The sequence below is a fragment of the Mustela lutreola genome, chromosome 3 (assembly GCF_030435805.1).
Source record: "Mustela lutreola isolate mMusLut2 chromosome 3, mMusLut2.pri, whole genome shotgun sequence".
Taxonomy (NCBI): Eukaryota; Metazoa; Chordata; class Mammalia; order Carnivora; family Mustelidae; genus Mustela; species Mustela lutreola.
The window spans coordinates 172,594,732-172,610,863 of NC_081292.1; the positions used below are offsets into that span (position 1 = coordinate 172,594,732).

At 43.6% G+C, this 16,132-nt stretch overlaps 1 protein-coding gene across 1 annotated transcript in view; it reads right to left on the reverse strand.

The window, feature by feature from the left end:
- The window catches only part of CAB39 (calcium binding protein 39), an 87,988-nt gene that overhangs the window by 7,909 nt on the left and 63,947 nt on the right, over positions 1-16,132 (reverse strand). The window contains exons 4-6 of the mRNA XM_059167778.1: positions 14,796-14,914; positions 9,969-10,137; positions 2,832-2,891 (exon numbers count right to left, since the gene is read on the reverse strand). Of these exons, the coding sequence (XP_059023761.1) occupies positions 2,832-2,891; positions 9,969-10,137; positions 14,796-14,914 (348 nt within the window). The remainder of the gene's footprint in view (positions 1-2,831; positions 2,892-9,968; positions 10,138-14,795; positions 14,915-16,132) is intronic.

Here is a 16,132-nt window from a genome sequence, read left to right on the forward strand (position 1 = left end):
GCCACTCTTGGGCCAGATCGAGCCTGCCACCTGCTTTTATACAGTTTTGCTGGAACACAGCCATGCTCATCGACGTCCTGCAAATGAGTCTGTTTGTGTATTGTTTATGGCTGCTTTCTCAGCACCACAGACAGGAGAGGAGAGAACAGGGAGAGGGGAGAGAGAGACACTGCATGGCCAGGAAGCCTCGAATATTTACTCCCTGGCCCATTACAGAAACAGTTTTCTGACCCTTGCTTTTAGAGCTAACCCAGAACCTGTGCTTCTGTCTAGGCAGAGGTGGGACGGAGACCTCTGCAGAGAAGGATGTTAACCCACACTTCTGCTCAAAGGATCATCAAACCAACGATCCAAACAACTGGATCTGTGTTCAGTCAGTGACACAGAATATGTTCCCCTCAAGTACTTGACAGAAAATGCAGGTTAAGATGGTCTGCGGCCCAGTTCTTCTGAGAAGCGTAAGCACAAAAGACTGTCCGGCCGGAGGACTGACTGAAGAGTACCTGTGCAGTCCACGTGCCACACCCCCACCGCCCCCCCAGGGTAGTCGACTCTCTTCCCTGCGTTAGGAACCAGGGCGAGGACAGGCACTGCTGTGGCTCCTCCAAGATCTGCTCTTAGGGAACTAACCGCACTTTAGTTCGGCATCCTGAGGGCTGCGTCCACTGCATCCCACTCTGATCCAATTTCTCTGAGAACCCCAACGGGAGAAATGTGTTTTGTTTTACAGGTGCTGTGATTTTTTAATGGATTCTGTTTCCCTCTATCCTTCTGGTTATTAGGAAGCTCAGGGCCCAGGTGTGCAGGACTTCCGGTGACACAGTCTTATGTAATTGCACCCCTGGCCCCTTGCTCGCCTTTTTCATCCCTCAGATCTGACCTCACGGTCTACACACTTCTGTCAGCTGCCTCCCAGAAATTCTCCTAAAATCCTGTTAACCAACGTCATCCATTAATAACACGTAGGAAACTATTTGACTACAAAACTAAACCAATGTCACTGTTAGTTTGTACCTTCGGTGGGCTTTAAGCTAAGACACCAGTGTGCTCAGTCAGAGAATCCCTGAGACCTGGCAGCAACACAAACAAGCCGCCGACGTTTACAAGCTGCTCACCGTGTTCCAGCTGCCGCCATCATGCCCACGACACACACGTTCTAGGTCCTCACAACAACCCATGACAACAGAGATGCTGCTATTACAAGCCTTCATTTTGGGCTGAGGATTCTGAGGGCAGAGGGTGAAAGAAGGCAGCCACCCAAGGTGGGGCTGGGACTTAGAGCCAGACTCCGGACAGCCTCATGCCGAGCCCATGCTTCTAACTGCTGTAGAAAGGCCCCCATTTTGAACCAACACACATGCAAAGAAACATACTATACCCAAATGGAAAATTTAAAAAAACCAGATGACCAGCAATGTCTAAGCCACTCGTGAGGCCTTCTATGAGGGACTCCCTATGTACTGAACTTTGCATGATGGATGTTACTGAGTAGGAGGGAGAGAGGAGCATGCATGAGTTCAAAAGCGCAGATTCTGCCTCTGAGAATCTTACAATTTAGTTGAACAGCAAAGTGAACAATGAACAGTACGAACATAATGTGCCTAGGATTTCAAAAATTCACACGACCAGTGGAAGAATGGAAAGTTAGGCCAGATCTCATGGGTTAGATGGGAATTTTAAGGGGACTGTTACTATCCCAGCCTCTCTAAGCAGACACATCCAGTTGTAGACAGTACGGCATTAAGCTAGTCTAGCATTAGGAGGCGCTCATGGGTGTGGTGGGGAGCAGAGCCCGGGCACTGTGGCCTGAGGGCTGCTGTGCAGATCTAGAGCACTTGGGATTGTTGATGAACTTCCAGTTCAGTACCAGGCAGTGTGACATGGGCTTAAACCAGAAGGAACCCAACTGCTGGGCTAGTCCACTGTCCTCACTTTAAAAGGAGGACGGACGCCTGAGTCCCCCAGGGGTAACGGCCTTGGTCATGGCCACAAGAGGCAGCAGCAGAGCCCTCTAGCCTAGTGCTCGTCTCACCCTTGTGGTCACGCCCCTTCCTTCTCTCTCCCGGAAGCAAGCGATGGAAAGGAAGGGAGAGTTAAGTCTTATAATAATTTTCTTTTTATCTTAATTGTATATTGTCGTTCGGCAACAAAGCACTTTTACTTCCTTCCCTAAAGCAAGAAAAGATGCAATGGGTACTGTGTCCATCAAAAAGATAAAATTCTACTCCTGACCAAGGTAAGACTCTATTACCTCAATTCAGTAGAGAAATGATAATAGTACCATGTAAAACCATTATAAACATATGCAAAATAAGTATCTGGCATAAAAATCTAACTTAAGTCTTTCATTTCTGGTACAAAACTTACAGTTCATTAGTGTGTGTGAGAGAGAGAGAGAGAGAGAGAGAGCACGTGTGCGCATGTGTGCGAGGAGGGCAAAGGGAGAGAGACAGAGAATCTTAAGCAGGCTCTACAGGCAGCACGGCCAGAACCTGACGTGGGGCTTGATCTTATGAACCTGAGATCATAACCTGAGCTGAAATCAAGAGTCATATGCCTTTTTTTTTTTCTTTAAGATTTTATTTATTTGACAGAAAAAGACAGCGAGAGAGGAACACAAGCAGGGAGAAGGAGAGGGAAAAGGAGGCTTCCCACTGAGTAGGGAACTTGATATGGGGCTCAATCTCAGGATCCTGGGATCACAACCTGAGCTGAAGGCAGACGCTTAATGACTGATACACCCAGGCGCCCCAAGAGTCATAAGTTTAACTGACTGGACGCCCCAGATGCTCCCAAACTTATAATTTTAAGGTACTAGTTCATATACTTACTTTATCATAATGTTGTTCCAAAAATTCTGCACTGAGCAATTTATGTCTTGTAAGTAAATCCTAGAGAAAGAAAAGACACAATTTTACAGTTGTTCTGCATTCAAATTCTTCAAAAAAGAGAATCCTAAAACATGCCACACCACTTTACCTGATAAAAACTTGTTAAAAATCACTATACTTAAAAACATTTGAACATGAATTATATTCAAAATGCTGATTCTAGGTAAAAGTGAATCAAATCATTAATAATTTGAAACCGTGATTATAATGACTGTGATTGGTCACAGGTCTATAAATCTTAGACGGAAAAATTTAAAAACAAACATAAATTCAAAGAAATACAAATTCAAACAAAGGGAATAAAGCAATAAAGCAAAATAAAAGTAAATGATTGTGGTAAAATGTCAAATAGGGTACTGTTCCTGGTGGAGAAAGAGGAAATTTCTTTCATTAGAAAAAGCTGGAGGTTCCATTTTCTTCCTCCTAAATTCCGTTACATTCAGTTTCATATCTAACGCAATCTTTTTCTTAGGGATAGAATTTTTAAAAACCCCACCACCTTATAAACATCAGCTCCTAAGTAAGCAGACTAAGGCTGCAAAAATGTAGAATCAAACCTCAGAATGTCTCAGAGTCCAATTACGCATGACTACAAACTACAGCTTATGCCTCACCCATATGGCCCTCCCACGATGCAACTCAAGGGTCATTCATTCAGAAAATATCTACTATGTGCCAGGTAAAGTTCTGGGTGCCGGGGCTACAAAGATAAAAAGATGTGGTCCCTGCCTTTAAGAACTTGGAAGTTAGCAATGAACTAGCCTTGGTCTCACCAGGTGGGAAGAGAATGGAACATGTGACAGCAGAAACAGTTCACTACTTGGTGAATTAGTGAATTGAATACAATTCCTTTAGAGCCACCCACCGGAGAGCTTAGAGCCAATAATCCCTGTTCTCCAAACCAACTCTCCTTGTTTTCTTAGCTGTTGATGTTTGAGTGGCCCGGGTCACGATGAACTAGTGTTTCCTGACGTATGTCCAAGTGTACTGCCAGTCCTGAGAAATGCTCTATGGTCAAACACGTGTGGAAAGCACTACAACTCTGGCATCCTCGTGGGGATCTGGCAGGTCTCGAGTGATCCTGCAGGGAGCTCTTTTGTTGTCTACTACATGACTGCCCTTCCCTGAAAGGGCCTCCTCACACAGGCTTTCCCCTTGGCCTAGCTAACTACCACTTCTGAACCTTGCTCCCACATCACTGCCAAAGAGAAATCTTCCAGACTGGTCACCAGCATCGAAGCATGGACAGAGTTGTTTTTATGTCTGTGGGATTATCTGATTACCATCTCTCTCATGCTAGACTCTATGTTCTAAATATATAATAGTCATGTCTATTTTACTAATCTTTGAATCCCCAGCACCCATGCAATGCCCAGCACATAGTAAGAGCTTAATATTTGATAAATGAATGAACCAACAAAAGCAGGGAACAGTTTTGGGAAAATATTATATCAAGCAATCTTCAAAGTATGCTTTTAAGAAGGCTTCTAACCACCCCAAAGATTTACAGGTGTTCAAACTGCTGGATAGGATATGTACTGTATGCCCAGGAAAGACCTATCTAATTTTTTCCAAATTCCCTTTGGGGATAAAATCGAGAAAATTAGAAAACCTGACGTTTGAGCATCCTCAAGAAGCTGGAAAAGAAATGCCATGAAGCTTCCCCAAATGGGGCAGAAGATGGTGGGGGCAGGGAGGGAAAGGAGAATTTGTATCTTAGCATACTGGCCCGCAGGAGTCAGTTATCCGGGAGCCAGCTATCCAGGAGAGAGGTACACAAGACGTCAAATACATCAAGGATGCTTGTTAAAGGCCTTCCTCCTCCATGCTACTGTTGTCTGTTTACGGCGGTCCTCCCTCCGCAGGACCCTCAAGGGCAAGGATTTGTTTCGTTCACTGTTGAGCCTCAGCACCTAACGAAACAGTGCCTGACACGGGGCTGGCACTCAGGCTCTCAGGCTCCAGGTGTGAGCTGAATGAACAAATGAGTAAGCCAATTAAGGGATTAGTGTGTCGGGATCCGTGCAAAAGTAAGCGTCATTTCCACTTTTTCTGTGGTTAAGTCATCCTGGAGACCAATATAAGGAAGTACAGCAAAAGGAACCCAGTGTTTGTGGCTTTGCCGTAATCTGACATAAGAAAATGCCCAGGGCAGGGGTCTTAAAGATAGTGGCTCTCAACTGGGGTTGATACTAGGGACAGGTAGGTATAAAATATTGCTCTAGAAAGCAAAAGTCTAAATATGTGGTACAACAGAAGTTGTTCTGAGTAAGGAAAGTACTCTGAAGGATAGATCTCAAACAGAAGCAAGAGCCTCACAGCTGGGCCGGACAGGAAAAGGGGGACTCAAACATCTCGCCATTTGGGGAAGATTCTATCACCGTCTGGTTTCAAGACACCAGGAAACTCAGGAACCTGCTGTCAATTTGGGAATCAAATCTCACAGCCTTGGGGTTGGGAGACTGAAGGGGAGCTCTGAGACTGCTGAAGTAGGAGCCAAACCCCAACACAGCACAGGATGAAAGCTCCTTGTCAAGACAGGACACACCAGGGCCTGGACAGGAGTGACACATCTGTAGGAAAGGAGCAACTGCTGAGAGCCAGCCCCGAAGAAGGCGGATTCTAAGCAGGGAAAAGAGGTGGGGACTTGGGCAGAGCCTCTACCTACTGAGAGATGAGAAGGAACCTCAGCCTCGGGGCTAGAGCCAAGAGCTCTGCTGAGTTTAAACCACAGTGGGGGACAGAACTCAACGGAGAAGACAAAGGGGAAAGGTCATGCAGTCAGTGGTCAGCAACCTGCAGAATTTCCAGAATGCCCTGTAGTCCCAGACCAGGAGGTGCTGGGTCTGCTAGCAGTGCGGGGAAGGAGTGGGATCTCTGATTTCTTCCCTATCTAAGTTCTAGTATACCCCAGGCCCTGGCAGGACTGGGAGGAAGGCAGGGGTCATCTCCCGAGCCCAGCAGAATGAGCAGCCAACTTTTAGGGTATGCTAATTTGAAAAGATTCTTAAAAGCTCGTTAGTTGGGGCCTCAAACACCATGTGGCAGAGATGGCCCTGGGGTCCCTGAGGTAATGCCACTCGATTTCACAGAGCCCTGGCAAGCTGTGTGGCTCGTTTTCCTCCTTGGTGCTTGACCATGTCCCAAGACAAAAGACTCAATTCTCCCAACTGTGTGATTCTCCTTCGGAGCTCTTAAGGGTTAGAAAGTTCTCCCTCCGCTGGAGTCAAACCTATCCCCTGGTTATTTCCAGAAATTGCCAGAGCCGACAGAAATAGGTTCAACCCACTTTCTACAGGTCCCCACCTCACATACATGTGGTGCTCTCACAGCAAGTTCCTACCGAGTCTTCTCTTCTCCAGGCTAAATACGTCCAAGTTCCTTTAACCACTCCTCACACGACAGGTTCTGAGTCCCCCTCACCATCTACTGTCTTCTGAAAGTCATATATTTGTCTATGTGCCTCTTAAAGTGTAGTGCCTGGAATGGAGCACATTTATGTGTTGTTACCTTAATGGCTTATAGTGGGGGGAGACCATCGTCAGCTCCTTAGGTCAGACACTATGTGGTCGCATGTAGCTCTGGGGCAGCAGCATCACACTTGTTTAATGTTACAGGACGGATTCAGAATTTTGTTTCCTCAGAGTGGGCTCTGGAGGCAGACTGCCTGGGTTCAAATTCTGGCTTCCCCATTTACAGCCTGACTTCACCCAACATTTCTAGACTCCAGTTTCCTTATCTGTAAAGGAGATGGTTGAGTCGGATATGAAATTGCCTACATTTTAGTAACTATTACACTTAGAAAGTATTATACTGAGTATTAACTATATTATTATGTCTTATTCCCACATCCCTTAGAGTTGGGTCCTCAAGGGGAAGACCTCAGTCATCATCCTGTTCCATTATGGCCTCTGCAGATCGCTGTGAAGCCTTTTTCTAGGATCACCACTGTCTGCTATCTCTCCCTTCATAGCTATCACCTCATATTTGATAAGAAGGCCTCCTCACCCTTTATCCAAGTTATTAACAATGTTTAGCTGGGCTGAGACAAAGCCCAGTGAAAAGCCACAAGAAATTTCTCTCCGGGGTGATGGCAAATCCGTTCTCTAGCACCTTATGGATAGGGGATTCATTTAGATGTAAATCACCACGCTGAAACTTTAGTTCCTTTCTTTTCATCAATTCCATAAAAACAAATCTGTATGATTATTCAATATCCAGTATATCCTTATGGTCATAAAGGGATAATTCTAACAGTTACTGTTTTCTGCACACACACTGTGTGGAGGCACAATAACCTTGACATACTAGTACTATCACCTCCAATTTAACAGATTAAGAGCTTGAGATTAAATCCACAGCAGAGCTGGGAAATGAACCCAGGCAGCCACACACTCTTATCCCTTCAGCTACTGCAACTACGAGATTAATAGGACTGAACTTACTCTTCGTGAATCCATGCTGGCTTTGGGTACATGGTTTCCTTTCCAAAATGCTCAGAAATCATCTCTTTAGAAATACTTTCTAGAACCTTACACAGGTATAACATCAAGCTCCAAGCTCCACCAGCCTCTCTGGGGAATCTACCTTCTTTTATTCTGGAAAAGTTGGAAATATATTTGTTGGCCTTCTGATGCCCCTCCCCATCTCCTTAAGTCCTCAAAAAAGAAAACACGAACAACATTTGGCCACTGATTTACTATCTTAGTACATATTCATTCAAGCTGCAAATCGTGGACATATTTAGAGCAGATAGTTTTGTTGCTTTTTTTAAAAAAATATTTATTTTTTAAGTAACCTCTGTACCCAAAATGGGACTCAAACTCATGACCCCGAAATCAAGAATCACATACTCTTCCGACTGAGCCAGTCAGGTGCCCCTGGAGCAGGTAGTTTTAATTTCCTTTTGAGACTCAGCACCTGGTTCCACAGACTCTAAACTCAGGTTTATGGATGAGCTGCATTTCTCTGACAGTTTTTATATGCAGGGTGCATTTTCTGGAGACATGGGTCTGGTCATATTCTTCAAGGATAGTGCAAGCCATAGATCTAGCCTTCTCTTTCCATGACACAAACAGTCTCTCAAAGAGGACACGAGCAAACGAGGAGATGAGAGTCCTCCGGCAGGAAGTGTAAGACTGTCCCTGTGCTGACCTGGGCTCCTTCTAGGAAGGGTGGGGAGGGAAGGTCTGCCTGACAGCTCTGTGTCGCTAGCTCTCTCCCATGCTGTCTTGGTTTGGACTCTCCTTGATTTGGTTTCTTGGGAGAGCTCTCTGTTCAGGGGCCTCTTGAAAGGGTTCCTCCCTTGCCGTGGTCAGGAGCGGCTGAGACACACAGGCCAGGGTAGCTTCTCAGCGCGCCTCTTCCACAGTCCACCCCTGGCATCCTGCACTGTACTAGAAAGCTTCCCTTCCTCAGTAGACCTACCTGCCAGGCGCTGCCCAGTCTCTGCCTCTCTGGCTAATGTGACCTGACAGGGCAGCTTTCCCCACAGGGATTCCCACCACTGCTTTCTCCCTGGTGAGAATGTAACTCCAAGCAGCAGCCCTAACTGAAGGCTGATCATGAAATTATTGGCAAGGCCAACGAAGACGGTTAGAGACTGTGCCTAACCCTCCGGCCCGTGTAAACAAGGCTCTCTCACCCACCGGCCAGCTGTGCTGCCTGCGCCCTCTGGGTCAGGCCCTGATGTGCGCTCCTCTGCTCTTCCCCCACCTGCCTCTCCCACAGTGGCCACCCTCAGCTCATGGCTTGCTTTCTGCACAGATCTCTTCCCAACACATAGGGTTACTGTACCTCTCTCCGAAACAGGCCTGCTGCTTTGGAATGGGGTATCCCCTTCCACCAATATATCCTAAGTATGAGTCCTAGCCCCAAAATGCAGGGACACAAACGACATCACATTTGTGGCTGTGTATAAAACCAAATTAAAATTCATTTTGTTTTGTACATTGACATAAAAATATCTAAGATCTTACCTAAGGCTTCTGATATCCTCTTTAATGGTTTCCGGGAAATAAATCTTTGGGCACCTCTTACACTATTACCTTATTCTCGTTCCAGGAGAAACCCTAATGGCCAGCTCCCCAGGTTTTCATCCTGTTTTAAGAGTGTTCATTCACCATGAGGGACAAATTTTACCCAGGAACCAAGGTGTGTGCTCATTATCTCAAGGGTTCTTTATCGTCATAAACCCTCACAAGAAAAGTGGCTACTTCTCACTAAAACAGTGTTCATGGTTTCTGAGCAAAGTAGTCCGCGGGTTACTATATTAAATTCTGATTAAAGTAGCAGTAAATATTCACTTAGGAGGGCAGACATTTTATATAAGGGAATGTAACATCTAAAAGCTTACTTTCATTGTGAAGAATGCTAATAATTATTGCTGCTTTATGTACAGTAAACAGCATAGAACCTTGCAATTCAAAACAAAAATGCATGTGTTGTACAGTGGTATCGTATCAGATGTGTATTTAGTTTATACAAATATACAACAGGGAGATGAGGTATACAGGAAAGAGAGGCTACAGAGTATCTTGGATAGTGCAGGTGATTCTGCTCTCTTTCCCGCAAGCATTTGACAAACAAGCTTTGGCATGAGCATGAGGTAGGAGAGCTCAGCCCACCGTTCCCTTGGGGCTGTCCACAACATGGAAATCTCTGTCCTGATTGTGTTTCTAGTACTTGAAGACGTGCCTATTCCAAATTAGCATGGCCTGAACAACGACTTTGCCTGGTGTTTAACCAAACTCCTATAGTATGTTTCAACACAGGGGAAAAACCTGTTAGACGTTCATGTATCAATATACCACACCTAATGGGTAATTTAACAGAAAAGTGTAATTTTGATCACACCAACCACACTTAGAGAGCTTACAGTCCAACTCATCCACCCCTTTTAAGCGGGGACTCCACCGCATACACCTAAGTCACACAGACTCACATAAAACGTTATCTTCTCTCTTCCCGCTAGAGGGCAGCCGTGTATAGACTTGGAGCTTAGAGAGTCCGGGAAAAAAACAGCAAACCAGTTAATCAGACTTAAAAGGTATTTAGAATTCTATAGTTTTACGTTACCTTGAATGTGGCAAATGCATCTGACGCTATGTCAAATGTTGACATTTCGACATATCTGAAGAAATCATAAAATTGTTCTGACCACAAAATGATTTTTGCAAGTGGTTCATGTCTGATGCATTCTCTCAACATTATTCCACAATTTAGAGCTATTTCTGGAGATTCATACCTACAAAAAGAAAACAAACCATGATTGCTGTTTTAAAACTCCTCTAACACTGAACAGCTCAAATTTTTAGAACAAGAAATTTCAGATGTGTCCTAATTAAGTGACCAGAGCAGGTTACTGCTTAGGGGTAGTTATTCTAGAAGGCATGCACACACTAGCTGGTGACAAATGCTTCAAGCCAAAGAAAAATAACGATAAATAAATAATAAATAAATGTCATATTTTAGCTAAAAGATTAGAGAAGTATTTAGGGTCACACCTTCAAATAGAGGTAAGATTTACGTGTGGTGCTCTTAAGACTTCAGAAAAGCCAAAAGCTGAACCAAAAACCATTATGAAACAAAATGGCTTCTCTAATTCCTAGTATCCAAAACAGCATTTTGATATCCAAAACAGTATATCAAATATACAGCATTTATACTTCATTGTTTCAATATAACAGTCAAAACAGAACCTTCAAGACTCTTGGCAACGTGAACCCTACAAAGTTGAAAGCCTGATTTGAGGAGGTCACAGTCTGTTTGTCAAGGAGAGCCTGGAGGACTCCCCCAGTGGGTGCTGGGGATACCCTGGCATCAGTCACGCACACACGGTTGTGTCTCACCTCGATCAGGAAGGAGCCCCATTTTCCTCTCAGCTGCGCTGCCCAGTCCCTTCTGACGGGGGTCCAGCCTCGCGGACAGCCCCCGGCCCCTCCACTGCCTTTTGGGCTGCATGCACCGGCTTCGTGTCTTTCCCACGTACCGGCTCCTCAACCCTCCCGCACTCCTTGCATTTCCCAATGTTCTGCTTGCAAAAGACCTCTTCCTGGCTAAAAGAAACGTCTCTCAAAACATAAGTTCTACTTAGTGTCCCCACACGGCCAACCTTTGCATCTCTGTCTTTGAAAAAGGAAAAGAAAAACCTCTCTCAGTTCTCCTTTCTACCCCTCAGACCGTTCCTATTTCTTGCCTGGCTGAGGGCCTACCTCCGTGGCTGCCAGCCTACCCGTGATTGCCTGTACACTTTCATGGCTCCCACCATGACTCCACAATTCCCCTACTCAGGTCTGCTCCTAAACTCTAGTTAGGCATTTTCTGTTGCCTCTGGACAACTTCAGTTAAAAGTCTACCAGAAGCAGTACATATCTAAATTCAAATCTCATCTCCCTCCGCAAAACAGCCGCCCTCCCCTGCTTCCTCATTTTTATAACTTGGCGCCACGATTTTGTTTCAGATACCCAGGTCTAAAACAGGTCTTCCAGAACTTTCTCATCTGATAATGTAAGTGTTCTATACCTGTGCTGTCCACTGTGGTAGTTACTGCTAGTCACATGTGGCTAGTGAGCACTTGAAATTTGGCTAGCTGACTGAGGGACTGAATTCTAAATGTTATTTAATTTAAATTGATTTAAAGCAAAATGATGGAGTGTGTTTAGGAGGTACTGCTTTGGACAGAACAGTTTATACCTTCCCCCTTTCAGCACATCCAAACCTTCCCATCTTTGGTGTTGCCACGACCCATCCTTTTTAATGAGACTTCTCTGAAATATTTTAGTTTCATTTCTTTTCATCCGTCCCCACTGTTGCATTAACTCTCCCCTAGAGAAAGGCAGGAGCTCCCTGACCAGTATCTTTGTTTAAGCTGTGTCTAACCCATTTACCCAATACACTAGGGTATCAATAGCATTTCCAGTTCAGGAGTTCCAAATGATTTCTACTTGCTAATCAAAGACAAATTTCTGGGCTTAATGCCCAGGCTTCCCGTCATGAGATCTGTTCCTACCGTACAATGTCCTCTCTCACTCTGCCATCAAGCACTCACTCCTATTTCCTTATTGCTGCCCATCACTATGTTCATTCCTATCCCTGGACCTAATCTCCTTTTTCCTAACTATGCAAATTCCAAACCTTTGGAACTCCAATCATTAGACTCACCCCTTTTACCAACCCTTGTGCCTCACTGACTAAACACTTCCTCCCCTGAAATCCTACAATACCACTCATTCTCTAGCACTGGTATCCCTCTGTCGTACACAGGTTCATCACAGAACTTCAAGAAGCTCCAAATGACTCTTCTGTATCATGTGTGGTCCAGCAACTAGAATGCTGACCAGCGCTTTGGTCCTGAAAATGTCTGCTCACAAAATGGCTGATTGTACAATTCACCTTTACCGACCTTAATTTAATAATCAGGAGACTAGAAAGACAAGAGTAAGACAGTTTGGTACAACAAGTTGGGCAGGTTTTGATGGTGGTTTGTCAAGCTTGTCTTAAATGATTAAGCCATAAACCATTGAGTACAGGGCAGACAGTTATGCTGCACAGCCTGTTAGCACTAGGGAGGAAAACACATCAATGTCAAGTCACCAGAGGAAAAACTACTGCCTCCAGATGCCTTTGAACACTAGCAACAAGATTACATTCAAGTACACATGGACACCAGCAGCAGAAGTCTCTCCCTGATGTCTAACAACAAAGTACTTCCAGCCTATGCAGGTGGTCATGTTGCATGCAAACTGTCTCAACTCAGGAACTAAGGTACAGAAGCTTGAAGGTTCCTTGAGGAAATGGCTGTTTCCACGTCTGGGGCAGGAACCCGTACAAAATGAGCAAGGGACATCTTGTGCCAGAAAGCATGAAGCAGTCAAAGACTAACAGGGTCTTGCCAAAAGGACATGAGTACCAACTTGAAGGAGCTTCCCAATGGCCCAATGATGACACAATGTGGATATAAAAATCTGGACATAATGACTGCAATGGAAATATATGGAAACTCCCCCTACCCCCAGACTTGAGTTCATAATGACTAGTTCACCAATTTAAAAGAACAGAGGACAAAGAAACACACTAAATGAAACCACAGGGATGCAAAATCCAAAATATGTCATTTTTCTATAGAGCAAATGACCCAGTTGCTTCAACAGGTAAATGGTTTAAAAAAAAAAAAAAAAAAAAAGAAAGAAAGAAAGAAAGAAAGAAAAGGCATAAGAGTCATATGAACCAAATACGGTTTGAGGACCTTGCTTGGAACTGGATTTAAACAAACTAACTGAAAAATGGCACTTTGTGGGTGAAAATCCAGGACATCTGAACACTGAGTATAAGATAACATTGGGTTTGTATGTGGTATCACGACTATGGTAAAAAAACAAACCCTCGGACGTTTATGTCTAAAATCCTAGGGATGTCTGTAAGGAGGGAGAGGAGGCGGCAAGGGTTACCCGTAAGAGTGACAGGAGGTTAGTGACAGGCAGAGCTGGGGAAGGGGTAGGAAAAGGCTGGTTATTTTCTTCCCTCCAGCTTTCTGCACATCTTCTGCTCTAAAGGCTAAAAAGGGGAGACCAATACCAGCTGCATTTTCTAAGCTTCTCCCCCCTCACGGAGTTTTCTGCTCTGGCCCACTCACATGAGAGCTTTCAATTCTTCTTTAAATTGTACCTTAAAATTCTCACTTTACATGATGTTTAACAATATTTATATCATACCTCTGGCTACTTTCAAGTGAAAATATAGGCAAACTAATTTACAGATTTTAATAACCACTGCTTTCTATGGAAAGTAAATACTCGGTTTAAAAATACACAAAGGCATCTGGAAGGTGCTCTAAGAACACCAAATTTTCAAACTACTCACTACATGTTTACACACGCAACTCTGGATTGGTAACAACAAAAAATTAGATGCCAAAAGTTTTGTATGGCAACATCTGAAGAAGCAACATAGATATTTAGAAATAGAAAGAAGGAAATAGAATGCTGGCATCAAACACATGCACTGACTCATGCTCTGTCTAAACAAGTCTGAACTTGGGGGAAGTGTTAAACTGCAGAGATATGAATCAGAGGGAGGCAAGCTATAAAGCGAGGGGTAGGAGAGCAAGCTGATTCACGCCAACAGTGATGCCAGTAAAACGCTTGTCTGCCAATTTAATAGAACAGCACCAATGCTGGGACAAACAGATGCACAACAGACCCAGAGCTGGCAAACAACCCTTGTGCAAAACGACAGGGGGTGACCTTGCCAATCAGGGAGGCTCACTCCTGAGGGAGAAAAGGATTTGTTTTCTTTTGTTTTGTTGAAGTTTTCAGGCTTTTTTGGCTTTTGTTTGTTTGCTGATAGTAACACACTACCATAAATGCCTGCTTATCAGCCCAGTCATTCATTCCAGGAAGATGCAAGGTGAGTTACCAAGTAAGTGGGTTAGTGAGTGGACACACACAGGTAAAAAGCAAAGGGCAGACTTCATAAACATGTCCTTTGTTGACACAACACAGATAAGCTATATAGCACCTGAGCTCTACTTCCCAGGCAGCTTCTACTCCCTCACAGTGTGCAGGTCTGTCCAAAGAAGACGTCTTGAAACACATCATTTAACTGATAGTTCAGAAAACCTCTTAAAATCTAAGGACTAGAGGTAAGACCACAGAAGACTTTTTCCTTCAGTTGTATAGGCTTTGAGAATTTAAGGGCTCATGATTCACTTACCTTTTAACTCCCATATGGGAGTTTAGCTCATTGGCTGAATTTTAAGGAGGGAAATGTGTTAAGATGTATGGAAAAATGAACTGATTGAACTACAGAGAAAATACTTTCCCACATTTACCATCTTGTCTTTGCCCAAGACCATCTTTCCTTTTTATTTTTCAACTGAGAATATAAATTTTGTTTTGTACATACCCTTTCAATAACATGAACAAAATATTCTGTTGAGTGCAGATGTATTCAACAGTAGGAGTTCTTGTACCAATTTGTCTTCTGAGAATATTGTTGAAAATTTGAGCCACGTCTTTTTTGCCCTATTAGGAATACAATCATTAAAATGTTTACCCGACTAACCGCCAAAGAGCCCATCCACCCTCCCAAGTAAACTCAAATTAATGCATTGCATTTTTGTAAGTATGACTGAATATCTGACTTTAAAATGTTCACAGATATTAAATGTTCGTATTTATTTACAATTCCAGATTCTATGTTTTAGTAGTACACTGTTTTTAACATGAGCAATTTATGTTCACAAAGTGAAATCTTACTGCATATAATTTCAACCATTTCTAGCCCTTCGGATCATATGGACTCACATATGAAAAATAAAACCCTGCTATATGCTTACAGTGTTCAGGTATCTGATTCCCACCCATATGGAACAAGCAGCCTCAAATAAAATGCTCGTGTTGTAAACAATACATATAATTTCCTTTTACAGTGATAGAAGGAAGAGAAGCTGCCTTCTGCTAGTATAATAAAACTGAAAGAATCCTGTAAACAGCTGAGCTTTCATGGCAAGTAGACATATACCCTTATTAAACGAGACCTACTTTAGAGAGATTTTATGTAGATTAATAATGAAGGCTCTAAGTACCACAAGATACAGAAATTCAGAGATCAGAACTATACAATCATCTTGTACCAAACAAAATAGAAGGGCTTTACTGCTATACAGTGAACCTTATAATCAGAAAACTGCACAAGAAATTAACACACGAAAACAAACCCCTGAGATTTTTCAGAATGGCCACCTGGTGCGAGGCTGACAAGCCTGCAGGAGAGTAAGTGAAATGAGACCTTTCCAGAGCCAGAGACCATCCTGTGCCCTGCGCTAGGTCAGGAGAAGCAATGGCAATCTCTAAGAATACACATCAAGGGCACACACTGCTCTTAAATTTGAGTCTCAAATGAATATTAAATTCAGTGTCCAGGTCAGGGAATAGATGAATGGACAAAGCAGAAGGAACACTGCATTCCCAACTTTGCAGAGGAAATAGAAATTGCTTTTGGTGGAATTTGATACACTATTAAAAATACATGATATCATCTACACATGGGAAGTAACTTTATCATCTGTTCTACAAAGTAAATTTTTATTGTCCTTTAGTATTAAAATTCTATTCAAGTAACCTATGAACCACACCCTCCCATTGCTCTCCCAAGTTGGATCTGATTACCCGTCTGCAGTCCTCTCCCCTGGTTTTTCAAGCACCTGGACAGACACCGAACCGATCACTCAGGACGATAAA